At 38.9% G+C, this 14,312-nt stretch overlaps 1 protein-coding gene across 14 annotated transcripts in view; it reads left to right on the top strand.

Annotated features, from left to right (window-relative positions):
* NAALADL2 (N-acetylated alpha-linked acidic dipeptidase like 2) overlaps positions 1-14,312 on the top strand; it is a 953,294-nt gene that overhangs the window by 530,238 nt on the left and 408,744 nt on the right. For all 14 annotated transcript variants that reach the window (XM_065557737.1, XM_065557735.1, XM_065557733.1 and 11 more), the window contains one exon: positions 13,419-13,538. In XM_065557737.1, coding sequence (XP_065413809.1) covers positions 13,419-13,538 — 120 coding nt within the window. The remainder of the gene's footprint in view (positions 1-13,418; positions 13,539-14,312) is intronic.

Raw genomic sequence — 14,312 nt, 5'->3', positions numbered from 1 at the left:
AATGTGGGGAGCTAACAGCCTGGTCTCAGCTCTGCTGGCAGCTCCCTGCTAGGAGCCTGGCTGCCTCAAAGGCTCACAGCCTTCCGCCAGGCTGCTCCCCGCCAGAAGTGGGGGGAAGCTGCCTGGGGCTTCCCCCCTACCCATTCCCCGCCGGGAAAGAGGGGAATCTGCCCAGGGCTTCTCGCCACTAGGGAGCAGGGTACACCCCACCCCTGCAATGCCCCTCTGCCATGTACATTGGCCAAACCGGACAGTCTCTCCGTAAAAGAATGAATCAGACATCAGGAATGGTAACATACAAAAGCCAGTAGGAGAACACTTCAATCTCCCTGGACATTCAATAACAGATTTAAAAGTAGCCATCCTGCAACAAAAACATTTCAAAAACAGACTTCAAAGAGAAGCTGCAGAGCTACAATAGGGACTGGGAGTGGCCGACTCACTACAAAAGCAATTTTCCCTCTCTTGGTATTGACACCTCCTCATCAACTATTGGGAGTGGACCACGTCCACCCTAATTGAATTGGCCTTGTCATCACTAAGCTAACTCCCTTCTCTTCATGTGCCAGTATATTTATGCCTGTATGTGTCATTTTCACACCATGCATCTGAAGAAGTGGGTTTTTTACCATGAAAGCTTATGCCCAAATAAATCTGTTAGTCTTTAAGGTGCCACTGGACTCCTCGTTGTTTTCTTGAAATAGTAGATGATCTCATCCTTTACACATGTATGTGTAGCTATATCTTTATAGATGCATATTATCTTTCTATCTACACACATACTCACACATATGTAACTGTATATAATACAGTGTGGATGTGAATGCATACACATACTTATACTTACGTATATATATATATATATATATATATATATATATATATATATATAATGTGTGTGTGTGTGTGTGTATAGACTTGGTTGGAAAATGGAACGAAAGTTCTGAAATATTTAAATTGAGAAACATGTAAATGACCTTATGCTGAAATGATAATATTGAAACATTGTAATATAATAGTAAATATGATATGTAAAGATAATACACCTCTACCCCGATATAACGCGACCCGATATAACATGAATTCAGATCTAATGCGGTAAAGCAGCGCTCCGGGGAGGCGGGGCTGCGCACTCCGGCGGATCAAAGCAAGTTCGATATAACGCGGTTTCACCTATAATGCAGTAAGATTTTTTGGCTCCCGAGGACAGCTTTATATCGGGGTAGAGGTGTATATACAAATATAGAAGTAAAAGTAAAATAGGAAAGTTGACACAAAATGCTATGAATAGTTTCAAAACTTTTCAGTCAAATGTAATTGAAATTGACAGTTGCCATGAAACATTTCAGTATTGCCAAAACATCATTTTCCCATGGGAAACTGCTTTGTTGAAATGTTTTCAACTAGCTTGAATTCACACTTATATAACTACATATAATATATTGTTTGAGGGTGGGGCGTATAATGTATTTATTTGTAAAGAAGTTGCAACACATTTTTCTTTTATGTTTTTATTAGATGGACTTTTGTGGGTTTTTCCTTTTGTTTTGATTAATTTATAGTGGCCATAAGTTCTAGTTTAGCCTGTGTAATTGACGGCCTTTTGCATACTTATATGAATAATTATTCCCACATCAAGACAGGTGGTAACTTTAGGTTATTTCTGCTTAGGAAAGCATTATCACTGACAATATATCAGTCCAGTAAATTGTTATAAGGAGAGGGATGCAAATTACAATGGGCAAACATAACAAAAAATAATTAGAGAGGTTACAAGTTTATGTCAGACTAGTGAACTTTGGGAGATGGCTGATAATTAGACATTCCTGAACAGAGTTTAAAGACTTTAAAGTGAAAATTGCTGATGATGCTTTTAAGTCTGAAAAGTCCCCATATTCTGCAATGATTTGTAACAAAGGCAAAGTTGTTTGTTTAAGAGACCCATTTATGTGTAAAAATCAAAGATAATTACCAGAATGTCAATTCATCAGAGGTAGAAATGTCTGGTTTTAGGTTACACAAAAAGCCACAGTTTGTATATCATATCTGTTTAGAAAAGATAGGGAGACTGTTTTCCTCATTTTAAACTCAAGTGGATTTTGTGCGTTCAAAAGTTTGACACAAATATTATTAGGTTTGCCGTCCGCTTAAGAAACTGTAGAAGAAAAGGAGCGGGGATGGAAGAGCAGCGAGAAAAGAATAATAAATAGGATGAAAATATGAAGCATACAACAGAAAAAATAGAAAACAGATATAGAAAGATTACCCGGGGGAATGCTCACTTACGTAGGTTTAGATTTTGTGGCAGTCGTGTATCCCTAGTATAAAGCACAGGTTCTTCCTCTTGGCTAGAAATATGTTTTAATTTTAACTCAGTAACCCTTGGAATTAAAAAAAAAGAAAAGAAAAAGAAAACTAGTATAAATGTGAAAAATATTCACAATGTCATTCTAAAAATTGGGAACAAGGAAAAACCTTGAACTTCAGGAGATTTTCTCTCAGTAGAATGCTAAATGAAACATAGCTGATTAAAGATGTTTTCAAGGAGAGGAAGATATGTAAGTTCAACCTACTGTGAAGGCCAAGTTTACTACCAAAACTTTCAGCTCCGGGAAATACAAAGTTGTTTTTGTCTTTGATAAAGCATTGAACTATCTGTGCTTGAGCAGATTACTGATTTTAGGTGGGATGCAATGCTGTGTGCAGTTTAATATCTAAAGCAAATATGGGTGTGAAAAATCCCTTTCTACTCTAAACAGACATGGGCCAGATTGTAATACTCTTAGTCCCATTGAGCAGAACCTTTTTCTAGTCAAGGTCCATTGAAGTCAATGTGTAACCTGTGTAACCTAATCCTATAAATTTTTTGTAGGATGTGCAATTATACACAGATAGGAATAACAAGTATTTTAATGAACTCACAGACTAGGGGACAAGTTACTTCATGAAGCAGGACCCCATATCTATTCATACCGGCTTGCAAAACATAAGTATGTATAAATAATTTGATGAAGACTATAATACAGAGTTTTCAGTGTGATAGAACCTAGGGCTGCCCTACTTGTTTCATAGGGAACAATAAGATGTCATAGCTATGACTGCTGCAATACTACCACAAAAAGAGAGAAACCAAAACCCTGGGATCCAAATGCACCTAGGCTTTATAGTTCCAGTCAATCTCCAAGACACATAAAGAGGAATTGATAGAAAAGAGAGTCCTGGGTAGTTAGAAGTTGGAGGTTAAGTGGAGAGAGAGCAGCCATATCTGATCTGGAGGGTAGTGACTTTTTTGCCTTAAAAAAAAAAATCACCCTAACTCTGATCATTTTGCAGAACATGCTGAGACATTTTTATGGTTGTTGGATGTTCAACTACTGATTAGGGCTCCCGAGTCTATAATTTCCTGTAAATTTTCTAAAGGTTTCAGGACCTTTTTGTTACTAATCAAGTCTCATGCTGTTTTTACATAAGTGCAACTCCACTGACACTAAGGTATTATGAAAGACAGTATCATCACGGCATTGCCAAAAAAGGGTGATCTTACTCATTACACAAACTATAAAGGTATTGTACTGCTACCAGTACTGGACAAAGTATTGGCTACTGTAATGCTTAATAGAATAAAGAAGGCAGTGGATAAAATGGTATTGGAAGAACAAGGTAGGTTCCTTCCAGGTAGATTATCTTGTCAACAAATATTCATTCTTTGACAGATCACCAAAAAAATCTACTGATTGGCAAAAAATGTATTGACTTTAAGAAAGTATTTGATAGTACCCAGACAGAAAATCCATGAAATATTGCTAGAAGGTGTGGGGTAACAGATAAATTGATCATCACAATAAGGAGTTTATGGGATGGAAGAAGATGCACAGTGAGGTCAGATACAGGCCAGGGTGAACCGTTGAATCATAGAATATCAGGGTTGAAAGGGACCTCAGGAGGTCATCTAGTCCAACCCCTTGCTCAAAGCAGGACCAAACCCCAGACAGATTTTTACCCCAGTTCCCTAAATTGCCCCCTCAAGGATTGAGCTCACAACCCTGGGTTTAGTAGGCCAATGCTCAAACCACTGAGCTATCCCCCCCTCCCCAATAAAAACAAATCAGGCCAAACCAAACCAATTTCCTCCATTTGACAGGGTTTGCGGCCCCCATCCACCAGAATATTGTGACTGGAGTTAAACCAGGGTGTGTTATCAACAATCTTTGCATTAGCAATAGACTGAGTGAAGGGGTAGATGATGTCAAATGGTTAGCAGAGAGTTATGTGACCTTGACTTTGCCAACAATATTGCTTTACTAAGTATGACGTGGAACAGAACAACTGGCCTTACTTCAGAGGTAGAACAGTAAGCAGCAAAAATTGGATTGAAAATAAATGCATAGAAAACAAAAAGAGGAAAGTGGACAAGAGATGCAAAAGTGTACGTGGATGGAAAAGAAATTAAACAGGTAGCGTTCTATCTGGGGAGTGTGATGAGATTTGAAGGTGTTTGTGATAAAGATATTCATACAAGATTAGGAAAAGCAAACTACTTTTGGGATGATGAACACCACCTGGTGAAAGAGGTCTCCATACCAAATTGAAGTTAAGATTATACTGTCTGATTGTACAGAGCACACTACTGTACAGAGCAGAGTCTTGGCCGCTGAACGTGGCTAACAAAAAAATAAAATAAAATGGGAAGGTGCCTATCACAGATAGCAGAGGAAGATATCACACATTTCATGGAAAGACAGAATAACAAATATGAGCATAAGGGAGCTGATAGAGCAGGACATGATAGAAAATATCATCAAAGAAAGAAGGCTCAAATAATTGGGACATGTGCACCATATGAAAGATGGGAGACATGCTAAACAAGCACTGAATTTGATACTGGGATGGGGCAAGGCCAGATGGCTATAGAAAAGAGATAGATATATTAGCCCCAGGTTAAACAAATCCCTGGTATCAGGATAAGTACATGGCAGCTGCTCCAGGTCAATTAAGATACCTGGGGCCAGTTAAGATCTTTCCAGAAGGCAGTGGAGATTGCTAGGTTGATTGGGACACCTGAAGCCAATCAGGGGCTGGCTGAAACTAGTTAAAAAGCCTCCCAGTTAGACAGGTGGGTGCGCATGTCAGGAGCTGTGAGAAGTTGTGCTATGGGAGAGACTGAGCTGTATACACCATACTAGGTACAAGGAAGGAGGCCCTGAGGTAAGGGTGAAGTGGAGCTTGAGGAAGTGGGGGCTGCTGGGGGGAAGTAGCCCAGGGAATTGTACGTGTCCTGTTCTTAAAAGGTCAGCTACCATAGCTGATACTATTAGGGTCCCCGGGCTGGAGCCTGGAGTAGAGGGTGGACCCGGGCTCCCCCCCACCCCTTTGCCCCTGATTAATCAGTGAGACTGGGAGACAACAGAGACTGTGCAAGGAAGGATAGCTTCTCCTCACCTCCCTTGCTGGCTTATAATGAAAATGGTTCAGTAGACTGTGACCCTTGCCTCAAGAGAGAAAGGTTAAGGGAAGGGTCATAGTGAGCCTCTGAGGCTAGCAAAATCCATCAGGAAACGCAGGACCCACGGAGATAAGGACAGAGCTTTGTCACAATACCCAAAGGAGGAAAGCAAAAATAAGGAAGTCCAAGAAAGAGCTGGCAGAAGACCGTGACAGAGGATATTGAATGTGCTGGCATCACCTGGGAAGATTTACCACAACTAGAGGGCAACTGTAATCAGTGCAGGAACTGGACTGCCCAATGTGTCAGCAGCACAGGAGGAACTAAGGTTGAAGTAACTCCATTATCTTCACTAGGGTGACGCCTCATTCATACCAGTGTAAGATAGATCAGAATCAGGCCCAGGTTAGTATTCATATTTACCCTTGGGAAATGTTCCCTTATAAATGAAACTGAAAACTTTGACCTTCATCCCTACACTTTAAACTGGGGGCTTTGATAAAGGGATCTCTCTTTGCAATGACCTGAAGTTTATTTGAAAGTGTATCGAGCCCTTCCAGATGACTCACGAATGAATGAAAGGATAGCTATGAAAGATATCCGATGTAATACCTTATTATTTGCTGACTGGACACAGCATGTGAAATCATAGAGTTCCTCTCATGAATTGCTTATGAACTAAATAGATAATGCAAAACTCCCCAGAAGATTCACGAGGTAGTCTGTCTTGGAACATTTATAAGCATAGTGGGTTTGGGGGGTGCTAGTGTTTTTGTGCTTCGTGGGGGGGAGGAAATCAGTTTAGAAGAACAACTTTTTTATTATTATTTTTTAAATCAGGCGTGGATCAATGAAAATATGGTTGGGTTTATTTTCCAGCAGAAACAAGAAACAATAACCTATCTTTGGGGAAAAAATCCTTCATCATCTACCCTCTCCTTCTTCTCTCTGACACTGTTTGCATCATGTGTCTGTTTTTGCTCCAACTTAGAGAGAGACAGGAATCATGCCCACAACATCAAAAGACTCTTCAGTTTCTTTTTAGGACAAGGTAAAAGACAGGACAAAAAGTTGGAAGAGAGATTTAGAATAGTTAAATCTCCTCAATAACAGATCTAGTGGTGTTTTATTCTCTATGGCCATAATTCTCCACTGTGTCTGAACTGTTCTTGGGCAGTGGATGGTGACAGCTGGAGCATGTACGGTGGCAGCCATAGGCAGTCAGTTCCAGCTCTCTCATTCTCTGCCAACTGTCCTCAGCAGAAGTCGAAACAGGAGCACTCTACTGCACCTTCTGCTGTTCTGTGCTTCATTTTGCAGCTGTAATAATCTTTTAATATAGTTTCTTGGATGTAATTATTTGTTTACAATACCTCAAATATCTTGTTGGGATTTCTAAAAATAATATCTTCTTCTAAAAATGTTTGTTTTGTTACCTACCCTTACTTCATTTCATGCTTAGGGAGATACTGCTTCATTCCATACAGTACGTCAGAGTTTGTTTTTAAATAGTCATGCCTTTCAAACTGCATACCATGACACAATTCAAAGAGGAAGTACCCAATTCAAATGGATGAGACAACTCGTTGTTTAGTAGTTTCACAGTTTTAGCATACGAGGATTTACCTTTGCATATCTAAACCATGTACACAAGAGTTCTTTTTTTTTGGCACGTAGAAGGATGATTGCTTCTTTCTTTTTAAATAGCATTATTCTACCAAAAAAGAGCAGTTTTTCAGTAGTTTGCCTCCAATGTTTGGGTTTTTTTCATATTCAGAATGTATAGTATCAGGATTATATCCTGTTGTAAGCATCTCTGAAAACACAAACAAAAAGGAAAAATCCAATCTTTGTATTCATTGAATTAGGATTTGTTATGTTGGGGATATATAAAAATTAAACATAGTTGCACAATGCGTTAATTGCAGACAGATTTCTGAATAGATTAGGTAACACGCTTTAGTAAAATACCTTAACAACATATTTCTGTGGGTTTTTTTGAGCTGGATGAATTTTTTGGGGGGGATTAAACTTTTTTGTTTGTTTTTTTTTTTTTGCTCAATCATGCAGATTCGGGTTGACAAACATTTTGTGAATTTATGTGAAATTCACCAAATTGTTTCAGTTCGGGGGGGGGGGGGGGGGCTTCAAAAAAGTTTTAAAAAATAAACTTTTATTTTCACATTTTCAAACTAATACATTTTGATTTTTCGATTCCAAATTAATTTATTTTAATTAATTAATTTATTTTTTACAAAATTCACTTCAGTTTTATTTAAAAAAAAAAAACCCAAAAGTTTTTAAAAGCTACAAAACTAATCAAAACATTTTGTTTTAGTTTGAACTTTTTTTGGCTGTTCAGTTTGCTGAACATTTTTTAAAAAATGGTCAGGTTGACCTGAAATATATATATATTTTTAATTTTTGGTTCAGCAAGCGAACCCAAAAATCAAATATAAGCACAGCTTTAATTATGTGATAGTTATAGTTTATCATTTAGATTAACTAGCACTTAAGGTCTCCACCAGCCTGAATCCCATTGTGCTAAACACTACAAATGTAAATGACTCACCCTGACTGTATGATGTTACAATGTATTTAATGAGACATCTCTATTAAATCAGCTTTGACAAGTGGTATAATTCCACAATTCTATTGGGAGTCCTGTGAAGCATTTGGAAACATGTACAAGCTGTAGGTTACATGATTAACCATTTCATTGTGTCTTTGTTTATGAAAATCAGTAAAAATAATTACTTTTTTTCCCCCCAGGGACAAAACTCTTCCCTCATAAAAACTCTACTGGAGTCAATGGGTATTGCATGGGTACACCGAATGCACTTATAACCCCCAGTGTTCATCTATGAGTTTCTGAAATGTACTACCAAATGTATATGGACTCGTTACTAACTCTCTTGATTAGTAATTTCCTTAATAGCAGTAGTTGTCTTTTTGTTGTATGGTTTTACATAACGTATGTTTCTTTTCAGCACTTGGTAACTTCAATACTAGATTTTAGGGCAGTGTTGTCATTTGCCCCACTGAGGTTTTGTTACACAAACTTTTAGCAATATCTTTTAAGGGCACCCATTGACTACATATGACATCTTACTTTGGTACTCAGATTTGGTGCTTCAGGTTAGTAGACCAAGTGCATTTGGTTTATCCATATCCCCCAAAAGATGGAATGAGATATCAAAGAGAACTGAGAGCAAGAGAGCCAGTTCGAAGTTATAGGGAAATGCAGGGGGAATGAGTATTCCTAGAATTAAGATACTGACAGAAGCCCTGGGTGATCCACTCACATAAGAAGGACCCTTAATATAATGAACTTTCACAGTTCCTTTAAGTGGAAGAAAAGTAATTAAATTACCTTTTATAATTAACCATTCTCATGCCTTAACATATATTATACTCAACAACTGTTCTTAAGTGAACTACACCCTTTATGCATGGAGGTTTTTCATGGGAATAGTTAATTAACGTGAGCTCTTGATCCTACCTTTAATTTACATTGTAAACTCCTTGAAGCAAAAAATCATGTATTCCTTAGTATTATGTACAGCAGTGAGCACCATCTTGGTACCTAGTAAGTCATGTTTTTGTAATATTTTTCAATCAATTAGTTCCTGCCGAGATCATGTATTGACTTAGAAAAGCACAATATATAGTGTCTTGGATCAAGATACAGCATTCACCAGGAAGTTAGCTCATAACTTGTGAACTGTGCAAATAACTAGCTGTGCACACTTATAGTTCTTTTATACAAAGGGAAGTGAGAGGTGGGAATGCCTAGCTAGGAGTACTTAGTAGGAATGATACAAGCTGAGGCATCTCGAATAGAGGCATCTTAAACTAAAGAGAGTTAAGGCCCAGGCAGACAAAAGGATCTCTCAAAACTTGGTGACTGGGCAACAAAATGGCAGATGAAATTTAATGTTGATAAATGCAAAGTAATGCACATTGGAAAGCATTTATATGCAACTATACATATAAAATGATGGGGTCTAAATTAGCTGCTACCACTCAAGGAAGAGATCTTGGCGTCATTGTGGATAGTTCTCTGAAAACATCCACTCAATGTGCAGTGGCAGTCAAAAAAGCAAACAGAATGCTGGGAATAATTAAGAAAGGGATAGATAATAGGACAAAAATATCATGTTTCCTCTATATAAATCCATAGTACACCCACATCTTGAATACTGCATGCAGATGTGGTCGCCCCATCTCAAAAAAGATATATTAGAATTGGAAAAGGTTCAGAAAAGGGCAACAACAATGATTAGAGGTATGGAACAGCTTCTGTATGAGGAGAGATTAATAAAACTGGGACTTTTCAGCTTGGAAAAGAGATGGCTAAGAGGAGATATGATTGAGGTCTATAAAATTATGACTGGTGTAGAAAAAGTAGATAAGGAAGTATTGTTTACTACTTCTCATAACACAAGAACTAGGGTTCACCAAATGAAATTAATAGATAAAAGGAAGTATTTCTTCACCCAACGCACAGTCAACCTGTGGAACTCCTTGCCAGAGGATGTTGTGAAGGCCAAGACCATAACAGAGTTCAAAAAAGAACTAGATAAATTCATGGAGGATAGGTCCATCAATGGCTATTAGCCAGGATGGGCAGGAATGGTGTCCCTAGCCTCTGTTTGCCAGAAGCTGTGAATGAGTGACAGGGGATGGATCACTTGATGATTATCTGTTCTGTTTATTCCCTCTGGGGCCCCTGGCCACTGTCGGAAGAATGCTAGATGGACCTTTGGTCTGACCCAGTAGGGCCATTCTCATGAATATAAATGAGCACCTCATTTTCACAAAGGCCCATTGCGGAAGCAAATGGATTGACAATTTACCCTATTATATCTTTGTAAATGGATTTGTGCTGGGGAAAATTCAATGTGTTTTTTTTCATCTGAGCGGTGAAAGCTATGATTTTCAGTTTGCTTGAGGATAAGTGGAAAAGGCACATTTCACAAAGGAGCTAGATCAGAGGCCTCCTCAGAATGCAGCATATATATTTTTATTATAACCTCTCAAACCATTCTGGCTTTTGAGACTCCAAGTAATTATTGTATATAGTATGTATTTTCTAAGGGCACTTTGTGAAAGAAAAATTGGGAGCTATAGAATGATGTAAAATTTTGTGTAACCTTCCATACAGTACATTAGTGAATTCTTTGTTCTCAGTTGTCAGGGGTGGTTTATGCTCATGTTCCTTCTGTGGGATTTTTCAGTTGGGATTATCTGTGTAGGTAAAAAGATGAGGTTTTAAAGATAGTGGAAAATATTTCATCAACTCTGCTTTTGTCATCTCTCTCAAATAACATGTTCACAACACCAATAATGTACTTTAAATTTTATCTGAACTATAGCTCCCATTTGTGTTTTCTTAGTAAGCAGTTCTCATACTCTCTAGATATTAGAAACAACACATTTTTAAAAATCAGCTGTGTAAACTATAAGATTTTCTGCCCTTGCATTTCAGTATTTGATTTTTAAAGGTAATGTCTTCCTGTTGCTGAAGCATTTTATTACATTGCATGACACGTCAAGATCATGGTTTTGGCACCACTCACTATACATGGCATACTTAGAGCACGCGTCTACATTGGCAAAGTTACAGCGCCAGCAGTTATAGCGCCGCTTAGAGAGCACAGAAGGAAAACCACTGATGTGTGTTCACACTGACAGCTGCCTGCGCAATCGCGTGTTCACACTTGCAGCAGTATTTGGAGCGGTGCACTCTGGGCAGCTATCCCACAGAGCTGCTCAGACTTGTGGGAAGGTGGAGGGGGTCACAGGGCATCCTGGGTCCAGTCCCAATGCCCCGTGATGCATTGCTTTGCATCCCAGCAATCCCCGTGCTTCAGTCTTAGGGCTGGTCCACACTAAGCCCCCAGTTTGAACTAAGATACGCAACTTCAGCTACGTGAATAACGTAGCTGAAGTCGAAGTATCTTAGTTCGAACTTAAAGGTACTTACCATGGGTCCACACGCGGCAGGCAGGCTCCCTTGTTGACTCCGCCTACTCCTCTCGCGGAGCAGGATTACCGGCGTCAACGGCGAGCATGTCTAGATAAATCGATCCCAGAAGATCGATTGCTTGCTGCCGAACCAGCGGGGAAGTATAGACGTACCCTTAGAAAGAAACTTATTACCTTGAAAATTTAGTGAAGAGTAAACTCAAGAACAAAGGGGCTTCAAGACGTGGGTTTCTTACCCGTTCAACTCAGACTTTGAGATATAGATTTCAGTCAAATTTTTCAGATGTAAGTGCCTAAAATTAGGCACCTAACTCCATATATATTTAGGCATCGAGCTAAATAGCCTGACTTTCAAAGGTGCTTAGCATCCACAATCCGCTTCTAAAAATAAGTTTGTTTAGATGTCTACATTTGAAAAATTTGGCCTTTACATTTACCAAAGTTAAGGTTTTACAATTGCTCAAAATTTGCTTACTAAGGGGTAAGCCCTTTTTATACTGTACAGTTCCTCTATGGATTATTTGAATCTTACTTTGATAAATTCTTTTGATTTTATTCAGTTTCCCTGAGGGGTGTATGGTGGTGGTTGTTAATTATTTATTTTTAATTATTATTACACTGAAAGAATGTTCTTGTACCTGCACTGATTTGTTGCTGTTCATATGACTGATTTCTTGGTAAAGTATTTCTGTGTGGTGGTCACAGTGTACATTATATCCCTAGTCCTGACAACAACAATATTTGGACATTATTCCAAAATGACAACATAAGGCTGACATTTCTCCATGCTTCCTTTTTGCCCAAAGGTGAATTTTTGTGGAAACAATGAGCAAAATCTCTTTTGTCATTTTTGAATTATGAGGGGAGGGAGAAAAGAAATCCTCCAGTATAAAAAAGAATTTGTGAGTTATTTTTCCACCTCTCCTAGTGGTTGGCTTTAATAATATTTTGACTTATATAGCCCTCTACAAACACTATTTAGTAAGGCCTCACAGTGTCCTTATGCAGTAGCTCAATAAGGAATTATAGACTCCACATGGGTTGGGTTACACATACATGGGAAGTCCCAAAAAATTTTAAAGTCCATTTCTTAATGGCAGAATTTCAGAGGCGGTCATTCAAATACTACAGTGATAATCTCATCATAAATGCCTGGATGATGGATAGATAATTAGAAACAGGGCTTTTAATGCTATACATAGATAGCTCAAGAACCATATGAACCATATCTCCCAAGACAAATGTGGCAGACTGGGGGGAATTAGGGTATTGTCCTGCGTGACTAATATAATCTTTTTTGCTTATCTGAAATATTATATGAATCTGTGATTTCACTTTAAAAATTCACAAAAATGAATTAGCAGATTTCTCCATTCTGGTTGCATCTGCATAATTCTGTTGATTTTTGGATCCTACAGCTCCAGTGAGTGTAGAGCATGGAATGTTATATTTACATTAATGAACTTAGATTACAGGAATCATTGCCAAATCACTATCATAGGTGAACATTGTTGGGCTCCTTAAATCACAGCCAGTGATTGTGGTGGAAAACTGCTGAAAGAAGTGTATTTAACAGTCCTGTTTAATTCTCAAACTCTTTGGAGTTTTTAAAGATGATTGGGAAATAGAGAGAAGTTAATCACAGAACTTTGATCGAGCACTTTGTTGCTTTACGGGTAATTTTGTTTCAGTGGCGAGAGCACACTGAATTCTTGTTTACACAGTGCGTCAGTTCTCACTAAAGGGATGTGAATTCTAGTGCACACTAGCATGTTGCACGCTAAAAGTTCCCTAATGCGGGACAACATTACTCTGCACTGTGGAACTTTTAGTGCACAGTAGCAGGGTCCACACGGACCAGTCAGTGCGCAACATGCTGATGTCCAGTAGAATTACTTCCCTCTTGTGCTGACTAATGCACCATGGATAAGCATTAATGGTAAATGGCTAACAATAGAGCCTTAATTACCTTTTCTCTTTACAGGCAGAAGTAATTGATGTGCAGTATGGGACTGTAGAAGATTTAGTCCTGATTCAAGCCATGACAAATGTGACCAATAAAATCGCACTTCTGAAGCTAGGACAATCACCTTTACTCTATAAGGTTAGTTACTTGTCTGATGTACTTTATCTGAGTAATTTCTTTTGTTGTTCATTTCCAGATACTAAAATGGGGCCTTGTGTTGCCATCTCTAATGCAGCAGGCCAGTATCTGTTGGCATTTAATAGACTCCTTAACTCTTTCCTGCAAGTGTCTGCGGTGCTTGCTTAGTTCCAGTTTTGATACGCCATCTGTTTTATTGAACTGTATAATGCAGTATCAGAGGCTGCCTGTTGAGAGTGCCATATTTTCCCTGCGTGGTGTAAATCTTACGGCGAGGGAAGGAATCTGTAGGAGAGAGAGGGAATGAATCCAAGAACAGAAGCGGCTGAGAGTAGGGGTAGCTGGAGCCTTGTCTGTCTGAAATTTGCATGTCGTCTTAGGCTGAAATCTCTGACTCAGACATTCTATCTAGTACTTGGCCTGCTGGAGACTTAAACATGCCCTGAGGTGAAGCTGAGTGCAGCCTGTGCCAGCTTAACCTCAGGCTTTTGAGGATCTTCCCAAGCCCGCTGGGCTGCCTTCAAAATCCAGAGCTGCTTAACTTGCTATGACTGCTCTACAGACACTGAAATTGTGAAGTGATCCTCAATGAAAATACAGCACAGGAGGAATAAACAGATGGGGCCTATCAGGCAGGCTGCAAATGAGACAGTTCTTGGTCTTCACTATGGTTTGCTTTACCTGGTTTAATTGTATATGCTATACATACCCAAGCTGGCCCAGTGGCAATGCTGCCATTGGCTCTGTAGCTTTCCTCCCCATTCTTACTACCTC

The sequence above is a fragment of the Chrysemys picta genome, chromosome 9, assembly GCF_011386835.1.
Source record: "Chrysemys picta bellii isolate R12L10 chromosome 9, ASM1138683v2, whole genome shotgun sequence".
Classification (NCBI taxonomy): domain Eukaryota; kingdom Metazoa; phylum Chordata; order Testudines; family Emydidae; genus Chrysemys; species Chrysemys picta.
This window is presented reverse-complemented; position numbering and strand designations above follow the sequence as displayed.